The following is a 16,438-nucleotide window of genomic DNA, read 5'->3' as shown; positions in this document are numbered from 1 at the left end:
AACAAAAGTCAAAGCTGGCAACTCAGGTTTGTATTCAGGGAAATTTGCACGAAATGCATGCAGAAGATACGACTTTTCCCTCTATTTTCTCTCTTTGGGAGCGTCAGCTCGGTTTGACATGAAAAACTGAAGAAAAGCCCTGCCTTTTTGCACTGAGAAACTGTGGAAGTAGCGTGTTTACTACTGGGTCTGGCTGTAGTACATTTACCCTCATTTACTTCCTCGTTAGCTTTCAAAGTAAACTCTTTTTTCGTCCCATGCATGCGAAAGTGAGGATGTACTTCCGATGTCACTCAAAACTTTAGAAGTAGTCGCAAAATACCCTGAGTTACTTCCTCGCTTTGCTTCGAGGTAAACCCTTTTTCCGGCCCATGCATACGAAAGTGAGGCAAGTACTTCCGATGTCACTCAAAACTTCGGGAGTTGTCGCGAACTTCCCCCATAAGCATACGGACCCAGACGTGTGCATAGTCATCCACTTGCAATTCTGGTGGAATGACCGAGACTTTTAATGTGGGCTGGGACATGGATGGTGTTTTTTTTTATCTGCACACAACGTTGACCCGTGTCCGTCCACAGGCGGAAGGTATCGTCCACTGCACAGGAGCTTGTATCAAATCGCCGGTCGATCATTATTTACAGTCCACTACTACGACATACTACTAGTACTATATACTACAAGGAATATAACGCAGAGTGCTCCGCACTGCCGACTCGCTCCGTTTCAAGCTTTCTACATCACTTTCTGCACCCCCTTCCCGAACGCACGAAACTCACACACAAACAAAAATGATTAAGCTTTCACTTCATGCAACAAACTCGAAATAACCATTCACCAACTTCGAGAAGTTTGTCAAGAACGGGCTCGGTGTCCACACCACTCCATGAGAGGAACCTGGAGCCTCGACAAATCGAAAGTGCAACTCGCGCCGATGTTTTCCGCTTTTCGTACGCTCTCAAGGGTGTACAACATTCTAGCGGCCTGCAATTAGTCCACTACAACTGACGAGTTACACAGCAGCCCCCAAACACGTGAAATGATACACAAAACATTCTCTTTGAGCTTAATATTGAGACTCAGCCGTTTCCTTCGGACGAATACAGAAGGTCATTTCCGCCAGCAATCGGCAGTCAAAAAGCGCGTGACGTTTCGATTGGTTAAAAAGAATAATAGAAAGCTTTTTTTGATTGGTTGTAAATAAATCGAAAGGAAAAATTATTCGTGAATGGCCATTACTTTTGATCATCAAGTTATCATCGAAGCAAGGATGAAGTTATTAACATGGCAAGTACTTATGTTAATGATTATGATGTGTGTGTGTGTGTGTGTGTGTGATCGAGTGTGAGTGTGTGTGTGTGTAGCATGGGGCAACCATATTTTTCTTTGGAATTTTTTCAAACTTTTTATATGTAACTACATTCTCCAAAGAATTGTAAAGCAGTTTAAATTTTGAAGATCAGTACATATTTGATTTTTTTTTAAATTGCGATTTTAGGGCTGCTGAAAAATTCTGCTGAAAAAATGACCGGCACCCTTTACAACCTGTCCTGCACACAATTTCAGCTAAATCCTGTTGTAATTGATTTAAAGGGCTTTCTTGTCATAAATACTATACAACAGAAATACAAACAAGTACACAAACAACAAGAAGAGCAAACGCTCGATCGAGTCACTTTCGCAGTTCTGAATATTATATGAGGCATCAGATGGACAGGAAGAAATTGCTATTCACAACACAATGAGTCACGTTCACATAAAATTTGAGCCCGGTCACTTTTATAGTTTCCGAGAAAAGCCCAACGTTAAGTTGTGTGTTGCCGAACAGAAAAGGCTAGTTATCTCCCTTGTTTTTCTGATAACGTTCGTAAAAGGCTACAGATGTAAATACTTTGATGTAAAGAATAATCCTACAAAGTTTCAATCACATCCGATGAACTTTGTCAAAGATATAAAATGTCTAATTTTTCCTTTGACGCTGACCTGTGACCTTGAAAAAGGTCAAAGGTCAACGAAACCATCGTTAAAGTGTAGAGGTCATTGGAGGTCACGACTAAACAAAATATGAGCCCGATCGCTTTGATAGTTTCCGAGAAAAGTCCAACGTTAAGGTGGTGTCTACGGACGGCCGGCCGGCCGGACGGCCGGCCGGACAGACTAACACTGACCGATTACATAGTCACTTTTTCTCAAGTGACTCAAAAATCAGGTATTTTTACATGATTTAGTAAAGTTTTGATTTCTATTGCCATGAGTTATCTTTTTTAATGTAAGTCTCCATTTGGCTTAAATAATCTTAATTTGTAATGTTGTTTCATTTTTTAATTATATGAAGATATGTTGAGGCGTGTGCTAAGTTAAAATATCTAGGCTATTTCATTTTTCAAATAATGACGATTTCTATGTCTAAGTGTTTTATAATTACACATTAATTAACATGCTTTCATTTGGAATTTCGAGGTTGTCATCGTGGATTGACGCCCGACCAAAGTTAATTGAAGCCCGACGGAGCGATTATGTTGTAATTCAATCTGACGACGATCTCTTTCCTGCTTTCATGCGATGGTAAACAGACAGAATTGGTTCTGTTCTGTTCACACACTACTTTCAGTCCACCTACCTGCAACTGCAAGGGTCAAGTCCCAAGGAATATGTATCTGTATTCCTATCTTATCACTCTGCTCCTCTTTTGTTTTCTTTCACATACATTTTCCCTTCTTTTTCGACGGGTTTCTGGACAGCTAACTCAAAACAAATTCTTTTCATCACAAAAGCGATCTTTGGAATTGACTGATGTAGTCCGGAAGAATTCATGCATCAACTTAAGGCACGTATTTGACGTCATCACTTTGCATACCTTATGGTCTCGGTATTTCGCTGGCCTTCATATAGTTGAGGCTGTATCAATGCGCCTCGCCAGCAGGTAGCTAATGGCTTTTTTAGCAAGTGGCTATCGACAAATAGTGACCGGTAATTTTGAATGAGTTGTGGCATTCTGACCAATCACAGGATCTGTTTTATTAAAACGCAAACTTGATTGAATTACAATCTTCTTTAATACTTTACCACAAAGTTAATTATATTTGTTCCAATTAAAACACAAAACACAATTCGTCCAACCATTCATTTAGACAAGACACATGTAATGTTGTTTCTGTAGCTGAATTTAATTTTTGCTTCAGCAAAGGAAATGAATTTTAGAATATTTTGAATAACAAACTAACAAAATAAAACATTTCTTATCAAAGCAAGGCAGATAATCCTTTCACACAATGTAACTTCACCACTTACTACTTGCATATTTCCTAACATTCTAGAACCCCTGGAGCAATTTTTTGATTAATGCTTTTGTGAACAAGAAACAATTAACAAGTTTTTTCCATCTGCTCTTTTTTTTATTTCCTTTATATACACATAAACATAGTATAGCAGACATCATACACCGAGTTTATCAACAAAGCACATACACACGTACATACCTAGACAAGACACAGACATAGACAGTAGGGTGGGTTGTTGAAAAGACAGGGGATATGGAAGGGGGGGGGGGTAACTGAGGTTGTTGGGGGGGGGGGGTAACTGAGGTTGGGGGGGGGGGGGAGGGGGGGTAGGTGGGGACGGTGGTCACAATTTAGCCTCCAAGTATACATGGGGTTTAATTATCGGCATAAAAGTACTGTATAACCTGTTGTGAGTAAATGGGTCAGGGGGTATCACATTCAAAAATGTTCATACGAAATCAATCAATACAATTATCCTATAGCATCAATGAAAAAAGTGTCTATATAAACACCACTCTTTTTCAAATTTACCATAATAATTATTTACACTAGCATTATACTTTTCGATCAAAAACCTTTGTTTAACAATTTTCACAAAAACATTTAATGTTGGGACTGACTTATTTAATTTGGCTCCAAATATACTTTGTTTGGCAAGGAGAATAAACAAATCAAAAACAGCATCCGTATGAAAGTTGTCTAAATACCCTAAAATGACAAGCTCTTTTGACAAATTCAAATCCGGGAACGTAGAAGAAGAAGAAGACAAATTCAAATTACTGCAATGTGTGAAATTTTGACATAACAATTCTGTGAAATCAGACCAAAAAAGCTTAACTCTTGTGCACTCCCAAAACAAATGTTCTAAGGTTTCCTCTTCCTGTGTACAAAAGCTACATAGTGATGTGTCAGAAATTTTCATCAAAAATAACAGGCGTTGAGTGGGAAAAATTCTATGTAGTATTCTATATTGGAACCACCTTAGGTATGTGTCTTGTGTAGTTCGCCTTATTGTCAGAAATACCTTTCCAACATTTACATCAAAATTTAATAAATCAGCCCATTTTTCCATGCACTGTAAATTGCCATCATTTTTCACAAGATGGGTATATATATGTTTTACTCCACCTTTAGCTATTTGTTTCCATACAACATCATCACCAATATGAAAAACATTGTTTAAAACTGCATCTAACTTTAGTCTTTTATGAAAATTCTTAACTGAGCGCATAACGCCCTCGAAAAAAACAAAATTCAGTTGTAAATTTGGATGTTTCAAGACAAAAAAACCATCGGCTCTCATCAAGTGACCGACAAGTAATAATGCCGTTTTCCATCCAATTCCTGTTAAAAATAACCTTTTTATCTATGCAAATATGTACATTATAATACAGACGCTCTGAAGCAAAATCACTCAAGGAGATGGGGACACATTTGCATGCAAAATGTTTATAATGTTTGAAAACATCTCTCCAGAAAGAATTTTGAACTCTTTGCATCAATATGTTTCCAAACTCACCTCCTCTCTTGTGAATGTTATGTACAAGTGGACACAGAGCTTTTAGAAGTTTAGTTACTTTTCCTTCACTACAAAGGACTCGCTGTAACCATGATATCTTCAGAGCTGACAAAAAGCATTTCAAATCCACCATTTTAAGCCCCCCCCCCCCCCTCTTCAAACGACTGATATGCTGTTGTTCTCTTTATTCTATCTTTCTTACCATTCCATAGAAATGAAAAAAATAACCTATTCAAATCAAACAAAAACTTATCATCAGGGTCTGGTAAACTCATAAACAGATGAGTTAACTTAGACAGCGCCAAACTCTTAATAATAAGAACTAGATTTTACACAGAATGTATTTCACCTACAGTAAGAAACAAAATGTGCAAATTGCATCGTCTGTCGACCAGCCACAGAAGCAAACCTGGCCATGTATACGTGTACCTAATACACATCCAACAACCCAGAAACATGCGTCTTTGTTTTTTAGAATGTGAAAAGGATATTGAGCAATTTCCTGCGGAATATGGCCCATTATGATTGCAGTAGGGCTGTTTGAGCCAACCCTATCACAACCCCCGAATCCCCCACGTGCCTACCAGAATAGCAATATATAAACATACCTATTATTAAGTACAAAACTTTAAAATATTTCATAATGTATCGATTGGAGATTGGATTTCCCTTCTTTGAGTCATGTGACGTCAGAGGCCGACAAAACTTTATAATTTGGCTTTTCAGGTTGACCGAAACTTCAAAGGAACTAAAAAAAACAAAAACGTCATGTGTTTGATTGCATGTGTGTGTGCTGTTCAATGTCAAAACAACAACAAAGTCAGTACATGACGTGTGTTTTGTAGTTCCTTTGAAGTTTCGGTCAACCTGAGACGCCCAAATATGAAGCTTATGTGTTTGATTGCATGTGGATTGCATGCATGTGTTTGTGTGCTCGTTCAATCGTCAAAACAACAACAAAGTCATAGTACCTGAAAGGAATTCGATCGATACATAAATGTTATTTGCGTGTTTGACCAAAATATGACATTTTACACAGATCTCGACAGTCATTGTTCACCTCGACCGCTAGCGCGGTCTCGGAGAACAATGACTGTCTCGATCTGTGTAAAATGTCATATTTTGGTCAAACACGCAAATAACGTATAATAATTGAAAAATTCTGAATTCAATATGGTACACATGTAACAGAGCAAAAATCACTAAGAACATCTAGCATGAATACAAATTAAAAATAAAAATGATTATACAGTTAACTGCAAAATCATAAGAACATTATAATTAGAAGTAGTGTTGACGGAGCAAATGAAGGGGGATAGGAAATTGTAGATAATATACCCGTGGAAACATCTAAATAGCAATTCACATGGTAGTAAGTACAGCAGATTATAACAAACAATCCTCGATTTCAAATTGTTCAACTAGCACAGGAAAGAAGCTGCACACAGCCAAAATTCATAATCAGCAGTTCAGGGATGTCGTTAGGCATCGGACATCGGACAGACCGATTCAGAGGCTCAAATGTCTGATTCACAGCCGCATGGCGGTCACATGTCCTATCTTTTTGAACTGAGCGCTGACATCCCTGTCCGATAAGAACTCAATTCCTTCGGACAGCGCGATACTCGTTAATGTTCCTTTCAAGATACACATTTTCAAAAAGCGACCAAGCACTCTCGCGTATAGGTGCACTAAAGTTGTGCAATGCGGATGTTGCGTTTGGGTGACACCTTTCTGCAGCACATTAAAGTTAGGAGTATGGAAGACAACTCCAACTGACTTAGTCTTGCGTCTGCTTTTGCTTCAGTTCGAGACATTTTGACGAAGCGCACTTAGTTATGCCACCGAAAAATAGAAATAAAACCTGCCAAAGTTCAACAAAAGCTGAACACGTTTCGCTATTCAACGGCATCCTGTGCTACATTAGGGTCAAAAACAGGGGGTAACACGGCGAGCGTCATTCTTGAAAATGAAACAATTCTGATGTCCTATTGAAATTTCTGAAAGCGGTCAAATGTCCTATTGATGCTGAAGAGCTAGGAAATTTGTCCTATAGGGATGAATATGTAGCAACATCCCTGGCAGTCTACCACGACCAATGAAAATTGACGCTCTCATTAACTTGATTAAGACTAAGTACAATTTTTCACGCAACTCAAAAGTTATGAAATATTCTCTTAATTTCTCTCAAACGTTGTTGCTGTTCATTATTAAGATTATTTAGCTTTTTTCACCTGCACAAAAAGGTGTTTACTTCACTGTAAGCAAGTTAATTTTCTTGAGACAAAAGTTAGTCGCCAAGTGAAATTTTGTAACGCTCCTTTCTTAAGTTCTGACAACATTTTGTGCCCGACTCCAAATGGGTTTTCAGTTTGTAGTTTATCAACCCTGAGTATGCATCACTTTTGTCACCCCTCTGTTAATAGCATGCAATACCAAATATAATGTAAAATGATGACATTTCATAATAAGTGACACTACAAAGGGGAACATCAAATATGTACTGTACAAACAATTTCAAATACTCTGAGCAAGCTTTTTTGTGATGCAGAGTATTGAACACTCACATCTAAAACCATCAGAGATATTCTCAATATCTATATTTTCAATTTTCATTCAAAATATTTTTGCAGCACAGTTCGATCATCATGCAATGCAAATATTTTATGCATTTTATGCATGTAGTTATGACTTCATCACCTTCAAAGTGTCTTTGCACTTCAGTTATAGTATCACTCATTTGCACTATAGACTTTAACAGAAAGACAAAGTTAAATAGAACAGTTTCAAGTCCAGATATATATCTAAGCTCTTGAATTGGGGCTACACCTGAAAGAAACGGAGCAAGCTTGACATACTACAGGATGCCTGCAGTATCACAGTTTTTGCAGTACCATTTTGCCCCTTGTTCGCAGTAATGTGACCAGTCTGTGCTTTTCCCCATACCAGCACATTTTCTGTGAAACCATGCACGACAAGAATAGTGATCCAGTGCTGTCGTTTCTTGTACTGGCCCTTGCACAGATGACACTTTGAGGGACTTGATGAAGGCATAACTGTTTGAATCCCTGAACCTATGTCGATTGCACTCTCACTCTCAGTTCCGGATGTACTTGGCATGGAAGGACCAGCACATGCCATACCTTCAGCTACAGGTTGAGTGCAAAAGTCCTTCAGCTGTTGCATGAGATCGTCTTTCTTCATTCGCATTGATGATCTAACTTTGTAGAAATCACAAATTGTGACCAATTGATTCTTGGTAAAGTGGTCGCAGCTGCCCCCTGACTGCAACACTGCCTGCAGTCGATGCAGAAAGACAATCTTCCCATGGGAAGCATCCTCATCAAAGTAATAATATGATAGTTGCGCTTCTTGCTTTGTTTTCATTTTCTTTATTTTTATTTGAATTCTGTGTGCAGCTTCTTTTTGCACCTGCAGCTGATGTAAGAAATCTTTTCGAAATTGGTTATTCAAAATGTTTAAAGAAATGTGTACAATGTCCCTGAACAGCCCTGTGAGACATTCAACTCTGTCAACCACCCTCTTCAAGACACCTTCTATGGAGTTTTCATTATCTCCAAGTCTTGAAGATGGTGGGGCAGAAAAAATGTGTGTCCACAGACTGAACAGGTGTACATCATCAATCACTTTGTCAACTACAAAATGATAGAGGAGCTTCCCATGGTCATGAAGATTGTCTTCCGTTTGTAAGGACAAAATGGTTAAAACAAGACACTCAAAAAACACATACACAGTGTCGGTGACATGCGTCAGGCTCTGCCTCACATTCTGCTTGCGTGCAGTTTCGGACAAACTATCTGAATCTGACGTCAGAGCTGATGCCTCGGATTCAGTAAGACTTGCTTGTCCAAGGAGATCAAGTGCGTTGTCAGCGTCACAAAGTGCCTGCTCAGCTGCTTCACCTTTCTTAAATATATTATTCATGAGAGCTTTCCGCTTCCTTTCGCGCAGTTTCGCAATAGAATATCCGGCTACGTGGCGCACCTTGGCCCTGCAGTCTGGTGCATCGGAGAGGTCTGGTTGTAGTCTGATGTTCGACTTCTCTGCAGTGCCAGGAACGTTTGGTTGTCTTCTTCTGGCTTCTTGGTGGACGACGAGTTGTCGGACTTTCAACACCAGTGCGTGAGCAACCAAGAAGTTCGCATCGGTAACAGCAGCTTCACAACCAAACAAGAAACGGCAGAGGACAAAGTATTGCCTGGAAGAAAGAAAAGCATGACACTCTGAATAAAATATGGTTATCAGTCTGCTGTCAACTTTCTCTGCGGATGAGAGGGCCAGAATCTTTCGCAGCATGAAGCCATAGACTTTCCTGAGGAACTCATCAACCAGTACAGGTGTCATAAGCAGCTGTTTAGCAGCTTGGGAAACTGATTTTTGTTGTGGCGTCACCTGTTTATTTGTGAGATCCACAAGAACTGCCTTGAACTCCAGTGGAGTGCAGTCCAGATCAACATCTGGGTCGTCGTCTAGGGGTTCCTGATCCATCCCTTCCAGTGGAACGTCTTCTTCACGTGGCTCAGGCTGTGTCCTCAGCATATGTAGTTTGGAACCTGAAAGACACGAGAAAAATATATACTCGACCTGATCAAGCCTTTTTGAATACCCCGATTTAATATAAGTACACACCTGTCATTAACAGCAAAAATTAATATGGTTTTATGTGATCATTATCATTGTTTTATGATTGCTTTATGAATACAAATTTGGTTGCAAGAAAAAATGTTTGCTGTCTTTTGCTTGAGAGCATACTGGGTGGTGCCATAAGTAATGCATATTGGAAGACGTAAATTTAGAGTGGTCCATTTTGATCGTCCAAAAGAAACAGTAAGAAAAAGTTTATTTGCCTCAAACCTTTGGACTTCTGGTATTTTGTTGATTGTCCTTTGCTCATTATAACTGAATCTTATTTGCAAGAAAGCAACACATACATATTATTCAACTGAGAGATAACTCCTGGGACAAAAAGGTCACATCCTATGTGACATTTTGTGACACTCTGTTGTTTAGTTCCAACGAAGCTATTTTAAGTTTCACGCTACACTTTTAATTTCAGAGTGTAGTTTATCAACCTGGAGTATGCATCACTAATTTATCAACCCTTTGTACAAGAGTAGCATGATGATTGATGATAAAAATGTTTATGAGTGGCAACAGAGACAAGATAATGAACTTACCTTTTGTGCCTGCAACAGGTCAAATTTTCGTTGACTTCAGCGGAACCAACTTTGTAGTAGTCATGCACGGTAGACGGTTGAGGAAGAACTTTTCTTGTGTCAAAGTTCACCACTCGCAAGCCTTCAATGCTTCTTGCTCGACCCAAGGCAACTCCAATTTGGCCAGGTTGGAAGACTTCTTCACAGTCAATCTCCACCCTTGAATGAAGAAACCAACCTTCTAAGTTCTATTTATCACACAATCAAACATTTTTATTTACGATTTAAATGCGGTATGTTTGAATTGTTTGCTCCAATCACAAAAGTAGATCCCACAAAGTCTAGCTCCTAAACATGTATGTTGGGTAATAACATTTTTGTTGCTGGGTAAGTTGCCGAAAATGATTCCCCCCTCTGCTTCTTTCTCTTTGTAAACTTAAATTGTAGGGCTAGTTATTTTTCAGTAACTTACCCAACAACCAAAATCACAACGGGTCGGAATCCTTGATAGCTCATGGGTAGAGAATGTACACATTGTGGATCTACTTTTTGCGACTCAAAAGTTCAGAACACTCTAATGTACAAAATATACATTTCTGGAGCAAACAATACAACCATACAGCAACTACAGGCTTGAACATATGAATCTCAATATGAATTCCATGAGTTTGGTTGTTTTCTGAATTCAGATCTGCCGTGCACAATCATTTATAGCTAGCACGATTCCAAGGCAAGTAACTCTCATGTTTTGTCAAGCAACACGAGTAGTTCCCCTTTCAGATTTTAGCTGCATCGACAAGAGACTGCAATCCGACGGTAAGTTTTCAACAATATTTCATTTTATAAACAGATCACACCCAATCAAATGCAAACATCTAATCAATGTAAAGAACATGCAGCAGTTTCACACCCTATTTTGCCCCAGAAAACTGAACTTCATACAGTTTTTAACATTTGAACATGGGTGTAAAACTTCGTCTGCTAGTCACATTCAAGGAAAGAACATTTCCTGAGCGATACCAAAACATGAACAGAACACACACTATCTGACTTTACCGCCACAGCAGAATAACAACATAACTGTGTAATTGATTTTAGTCAAGAACAGGAAATATCAAAAATAATGGTCTCAGTTCGCGGTCATGAAAAACATCGCATTTTTCATGATCCGCTAACTTCGACGATTATTTTTAATAATCACTGAGACTTGGCATGTAACCTCTACATAACTAGCCATACAAGTTTACAGAGAGAAAGAAGCAGAGGGCAAAAAAAAGAGAATAATACATGGTTTGCTGTGTCGTACCAGATTTGTTTAGTTAAAAAAAATATATATTGACCTGCAAGCGAAAGCACACAATTTTTGTAGGCCATGCAGTTAAAAAAAAAGCAATTGCAGAAAATAACCTATTAGTCATATGTGTATGTGGAGATCATGGGAGTTTGTGAAACATAGGTGCTCAGTTTTAACTGGTTGACCACATATTGGTATTGTTTGGCTCTCTGGAACCGGGCATCACTAAAGCGGGATGCAAGTCTCAAACACATGCAAATCCTGGTAGAGTTATTTCCAAACATTGTCTATTGCAAGCTACCTTTCAAGTGTCAGTCCTTGAGCTTTGTGGATGGTCAGTGCGAAGCTAGGAACTACTTGAAACTGATGCCTCACAGCGATGTCCTTCTTCTGTCGAGGATCATGGACTACAAACAAAATGAAAGTACAATCTTATCAATACATCTATACATATCAGGGATGGCCAAATCTCGAAATTTTAACTCACCAAACGGGTGAGTAACTTACAAGAAAGTTACTTACTTATGCCTTTGACCTCGTCCTGGGCATAGGCTGCCAACAAGAGTTTGCACACACACCGGCTGTGAATATGGTCGGCAGCCTCAAAAAAATTTGTTATCTTCCAGCCTCCGACCCCCTTCCTGGACACCTTGCACATGCATTGCTGAAATCCAAAGTGATTATCCACAAGACCATCCCTGACTCAGCGAACTCGCTAAGTCTTCGCACAAACGAATGACCGTACACCATGATATTTCCACACTTGCAGGATGACCCAGATTTCGCTGATCTAGCCATTGTTTTCGGAACGAAGACCTGGAGTTATGCTCAGCGCTAACTACACTGATCAACCACAGTTTTTCCCAAACAAATTGTGTCAGTGTGCACCCCTGCACCTTACGAGGTATAACTTGACCACATAAAAACATCAAATTCAGTACTTATTCCTTCGAACCAAGTCGAATCTCCCCTTCGATGAAAAAACTTGTCAGTGTTGTAGCGTCCCTTTTGAGAAGTGGCCTTGACCCTTGATAGCGAATCTATCATGACAAGAAAGGTGGACTAGGCCAGTGGACTCAAAATAAAGTGGGATCGGTCTTGGGACCTGTCACTAAACTCCTCAACTTAAATTTCATTTGTATTTTTGAACAAAATATGACATTTTACTCAGATCTTGACAGTCACTGTTCACCTCGACTGCTAGCGCGGTCTTGGAAGAACACTGACTGTCTCGATCTGTGTAAAATGTTATATTTTGGTAAAATATTCAAATAACGTGTAGTAAAGTCTAAAAAAGGATGAAGTCTTACATCAGGAAGCCTTTAAAGTTTGTATGTGTGCTGTACGTTGTACAGTAAGCTATAAGGCTGATTGTATGTGTGCTGTACGTAGTACAGTAAGCTATAAGGCTGATTGTATGTGTGCTGTACGTAGTACAGTAAGCTATAAGGCTGATTTTGCAGATTCTTTTTTCATAACCTCTCAAAATTCACATCTATTTTAAGACTCCTTCCTGTTCCAATACCTGTTTTTCTGAAAATGTTGAACATTTTAGAAGTCAGGTTCCATTTTGAAGATAAATCAGAGTACATTGTGTAATAATTAACAATATCAAATATTCCATCCACATAAACAATGTGAGATGAATGGTGGTTTCTTGCCCGACCAGCGTTTTAGCCTGTTTGAGGGAAGCATATTGTTGTTTGTTTCATCTTTATGAACTGAGGATGGTTGTTTTTTTAAATTTTACCCAGGTTGTTTTACAGTAGATTTTAGACCCCTCAATCTAAAACTTATTCCTCCATTTTAAGACCATGATTTCTCTTTAACCCTTACACTGGTGCAATTCTGTAACACATGTTACATAGCCACTGGTGAATGAACAGAGAGAAAAAGAACAAAAAACGGTCATATAGGTTTTCGCATCCATGGAAGGTAATCGGAACCGACCAAACAGACTGAGCCAGTAGCGCGACATATGTCGTGACAACCAGGTGACAGTATAGGTAAAGTAGCGCGACATATGTCGCGACAACCAGCCTAAGGGTTAATAATCTCTGTATATTTACCCTTCCTCTTTTCTTAAGACCTATAAATTGTGTCAGATTTTGAATTGTCTCAAAAAATTGGGGTGGCGGGTGCCCACTGTAAATGAAAATGATGACAAAATAAAATGTAAACTCAGTAAAAATTCAGGTAAACAAAAAAACACAGGCATACCTGAGAAAGCAATACGGCTCAACTCCACTGTCATGTTGGTCTTCTCGAAGTGGACAACCACTTTGTCATGGTGGAGGTCCACAACATGGCCAAGACTGCCGTTGACTAACTGGTCGCTTATGTTGCGGATCAGCATAACTGGACAATCTGTCTCTCTCACACTGTGTCGGCCATCCGCGATTCCTGACTAGCGGTGTAGAGTCATGGCTCCCACTGGTAGGCTCGGGCAAGCGATGCCAGTTGTTGCTGTCACTGCAACTTTTCGCCCGGATAACCGAAGACTGTGGCATAATTCTGCAACGAGTGTTGTTTTCCCAGTGCCTGTCAAACACACAAATAATTAAAGAGAATCGCAAGTACATTTTATAAGATCATGATTTTGGGGGTCAATTTCATAAAACCACTTGTAAATACTGTACTAATAATCAAAAACATTTTCAAAATTGATATACCTGTTAAACCTGTGATAAATATGTATATAATAAATATGTTTAAAATCAAAGAATTTACTCTTTTCTGAATGTGTGAGTTCTGTCGCGTGTTTCTTTCAGGTGAGATATTCTTTCGGCTAGCCACTCGCGAAGCTAGGAGGCGAGATTGTCTATGAAACGGTTTTGTGGCTAGCTACACAAGAATTAAACACCATTGGTTGATTCCGAAAAGGTCGTCTGCACTGGTCGGTAAAAAACCATGGACAGCCAATTGGATGGGCAGCTGAGTGACCGCCATATTTTCTCGCCAAGCGAGCAAGCCTAAAGCTACCTAGCGTTTGAGGCGAGAATTCTAGCGTCACTCGCGGTGAGATGTGCCCAAGAAACGGTACTTCCTCGCCCCACTCGCCTTTAAGAAACAGACTGGTGAGGTCTGTCTAAACTTGAAGTTAATTCATGACTCTTTGAATGTTTTAGAGAATAAATCATTTGTACTTGAACTCAACCACAGAAATAAAAAAAATTCTCTGGGCAAATTAATTTTGCAATTTACAATTTCAATACAATGCACACATAATTTAGTTGACATAAAAAGCTACAACTTTCACCTTCCAGCACAGCTAGTTTATAAAAACAAGCAAACAACAATAAAACGCATTAAAACACATTTTTCCATGCAACAGTCTACAATATAATCTTTAAATCTAATAACAAACAAACAAACAAACAAACAAACAAAAACAAGTGACTGATGTCACCCAAAAACTAGCTGACTTGTCTTGATTCTTGAACTAACCACCACTACAACCCTCCAGTCAGAATCGTATGCTTGTCCATGAAAGTAGGTCAACTAAGCAGGGGGCTGCTACTCGATTCCTTCACCAATTCTTTTCTTAGCCATCTTGAATCTTGATTCTCGCTAACAAAGAGACGGAGAGGCGGGGCTAACAGTGGGAGGAGCCATAATCATAACGACCGCGTTTTACAAAGTGAAACGATCACTGCAGACAAACATTACGTTTTGGAAACCTATTGTGGTTCTTGAGTTTACCTGGGGGCATAATAAACCAGGAATGAACTACATTTTAAGTTACAGCTTGCTGTTTCTTCAACAACATCAACAACAGCCAACATTTCTTTAGGTCTTCATCAGTTCATGTTACGAAAACTGGTAAACCGTCAAAGTTCTCTTTTTATCTAAACTTCAAGTAAGTTTAAAGCCTATTCATCAACAAAAGTAAAGTTAAGAAGTGTACATACCTGCTTGTCCAAGAATAATGACGTTGTGTCCAAGCTCGACTAATTCACGTGCTTCTTCCATTTAGAGTGGACAAGTCGAAAGGGCGGTCGAAGAACGCCCAATGCCGGAGCAGACGGTTTTCTGAGCATGCGCTGTAAAACTTTTACTGCGGAACGCTCCGGATGTAACCTTTTGTGGCCTTTGAACCTGGTTAACTGCCGGTAGGATTCGATCTTCGCAATGTTAAGCTCAAAGAGAATGTTTTGTGTATCATTTCACGTGTTTGGGGGCTGCTGTGTAACTCGTCAGTTGTAGTGGACTAATTGCAGGCCGCTAGAATGCTGTACACCCTTGAGAGCGTACGAAAAGCGGAAAACATCGGCGCGAGTTGCACTTTCGATTTGTCGAGGCTCCAGGTTCCTCTCATGGAGTGGTGTAGACACCGAGCCCGTTCTTGACAAACTTCTCGAAGTTGGTGAATGGTTATTTCTAGTTTGTTGCATGAAGTGAAAGCTTAATCATTTTTGTTTGTGTGTGAGTTTCGTGCGTTCGGGAAGGGGGTGCAGAAAGTGATGTAGAAAGCTTGAAACGGAGCGAGTCGGCAGTGCGGAGCACTCTGCGTTATATTCCTTGTAGTATATAGTACTAGTAGTATGTCGTAGTAGTGGACTGTAAATAATGATCGACCGGCGATTTGATACAAGCTCCTGTGGTCCACTGGACCACTACTATCACAGAAAGACTTCCACTTGGCGTCAAACTCATGCATCCGCACCGAATATGCATACCAGCGCTCATTGGTTAATAACAGGATATTCGATGATTATTTTCCCGTGGGTAGCTTCCCTTTGCTGCACAATATTTACATATGTTTTAGACCAATGAGCGCTGGTATGCATATTCGGTGCGGATGCATGAGTTTGACGCCAAGTGGAAGTTAGCGGCTCGCAAACGAAGATTCGTCCAAATGATGGTTAATAACAACCTGCAAGGGACAGAAGCTGAAAATTAAAGGTACATACAGTTCAAACAATCATTCAACTGTATTTATTTGACCTTACATAGACTGTAGGAAGAGGCAAACCGTCTTGAACAATATTTTTCCCCAGGAAGCGACTCCAAGAACACAGAAGACTCGAAGGTGAGTGACGTACCTTGTAGTCTTTCTGTGACATGATAGTAGTAGTCCAGTGGACGATACCTTCCGCCTGTGGTCCGTCCCGGCCTGGACTCTGCCCGTGATAACAAGTCCAGTGCTCTATCAACTTGGCTACCACA

General features: G+C 39.6%; 2 protein-coding genes across 3 annotated transcripts in view; both read right to left on the bottom strand.

The window, feature by feature from the left end:
* The window catches only part of LOC138957706 (solute carrier family 22 member 15-like), a 37,955-nt gene that overhangs the window by 4,175 nt on the left and 17,342 nt on the right, over positions 1-16,438 (bottom strand). The window contains exon 8 of one of the 2 annotated variants that reach the window (XR_011453141.1): positions 16,315-16,392. The exons of the other annotated variant lie outside the window; for it this stretch is intronic. The gene's annotated coding sequence lies outside the window, so the exon portion shown is untranslated. The remainder of the gene's footprint in view (positions 1-16,314; positions 16,393-16,438) is intronic. 2 annotated transcript variants of the gene reach the window in all.
* On the bottom strand, positions 5,951-15,664 carry LOC138957707 (ATP-dependent DNA helicase pif1-like). The gene is made up of 4 exons (XM_070328770.1): positions 13,490-15,664; positions 11,571-11,676; positions 9,997-10,194; positions 5,951-9,372 (listed from the first exon to the last, which is right to left on the bottom strand). Exons 1-4 carry the CDS (start codon positions 13,623-13,625, stop codon positions 9,339-9,341), a joined length of 474 nt encoding a protein of 157 aa, XP_070184871.1. The 5' UTR covers positions 13,626-15,664; the 3' UTR covers positions 5,951-9,338.

This window comes from Littorina saxatilis, unplaced genomic scaffold (genome assembly GCF_037325665.1).
Source record: "Littorina saxatilis isolate snail1 unplaced genomic scaffold, US_GU_Lsax_2.0 scaffold_876, whole genome shotgun sequence".
NCBI lineage: Eukaryota > Metazoa > Mollusca > Gastropoda > Littorinimorpha > Littorinidae > Littorina > Littorina saxatilis.
The sequence above is the reverse complement of the archived record's forward strand: the minus strand, read 5'-3'. Positions and strand labels throughout refer to the sequence as shown.

Bases quoted from the DNA above. Each gene is read 5' to 3' on its own strand.
- LOC138957707 (XM_070328770.1), bottom strand. From the start codon at position 13,625: ATGCTGATCCGCAACATAAGCGACCAGTTAGTCAACGGCAGTCTTGGC. The intron at 11,677-13,489 runs GTATGCCTGTGT...TTTTGTTTGTAG, and splicing joins GAGCCGTATTGCTTTCTCAG to TCCATGATCCTCGACAGAAG. The intron at 10,195-11,570 runs GTAGCTTGCAAT...TCTTCATTCAAG, and splicing joins CAAGGACTGACACTTGAAAG to GGTGGAGATTGACTGTGAAG.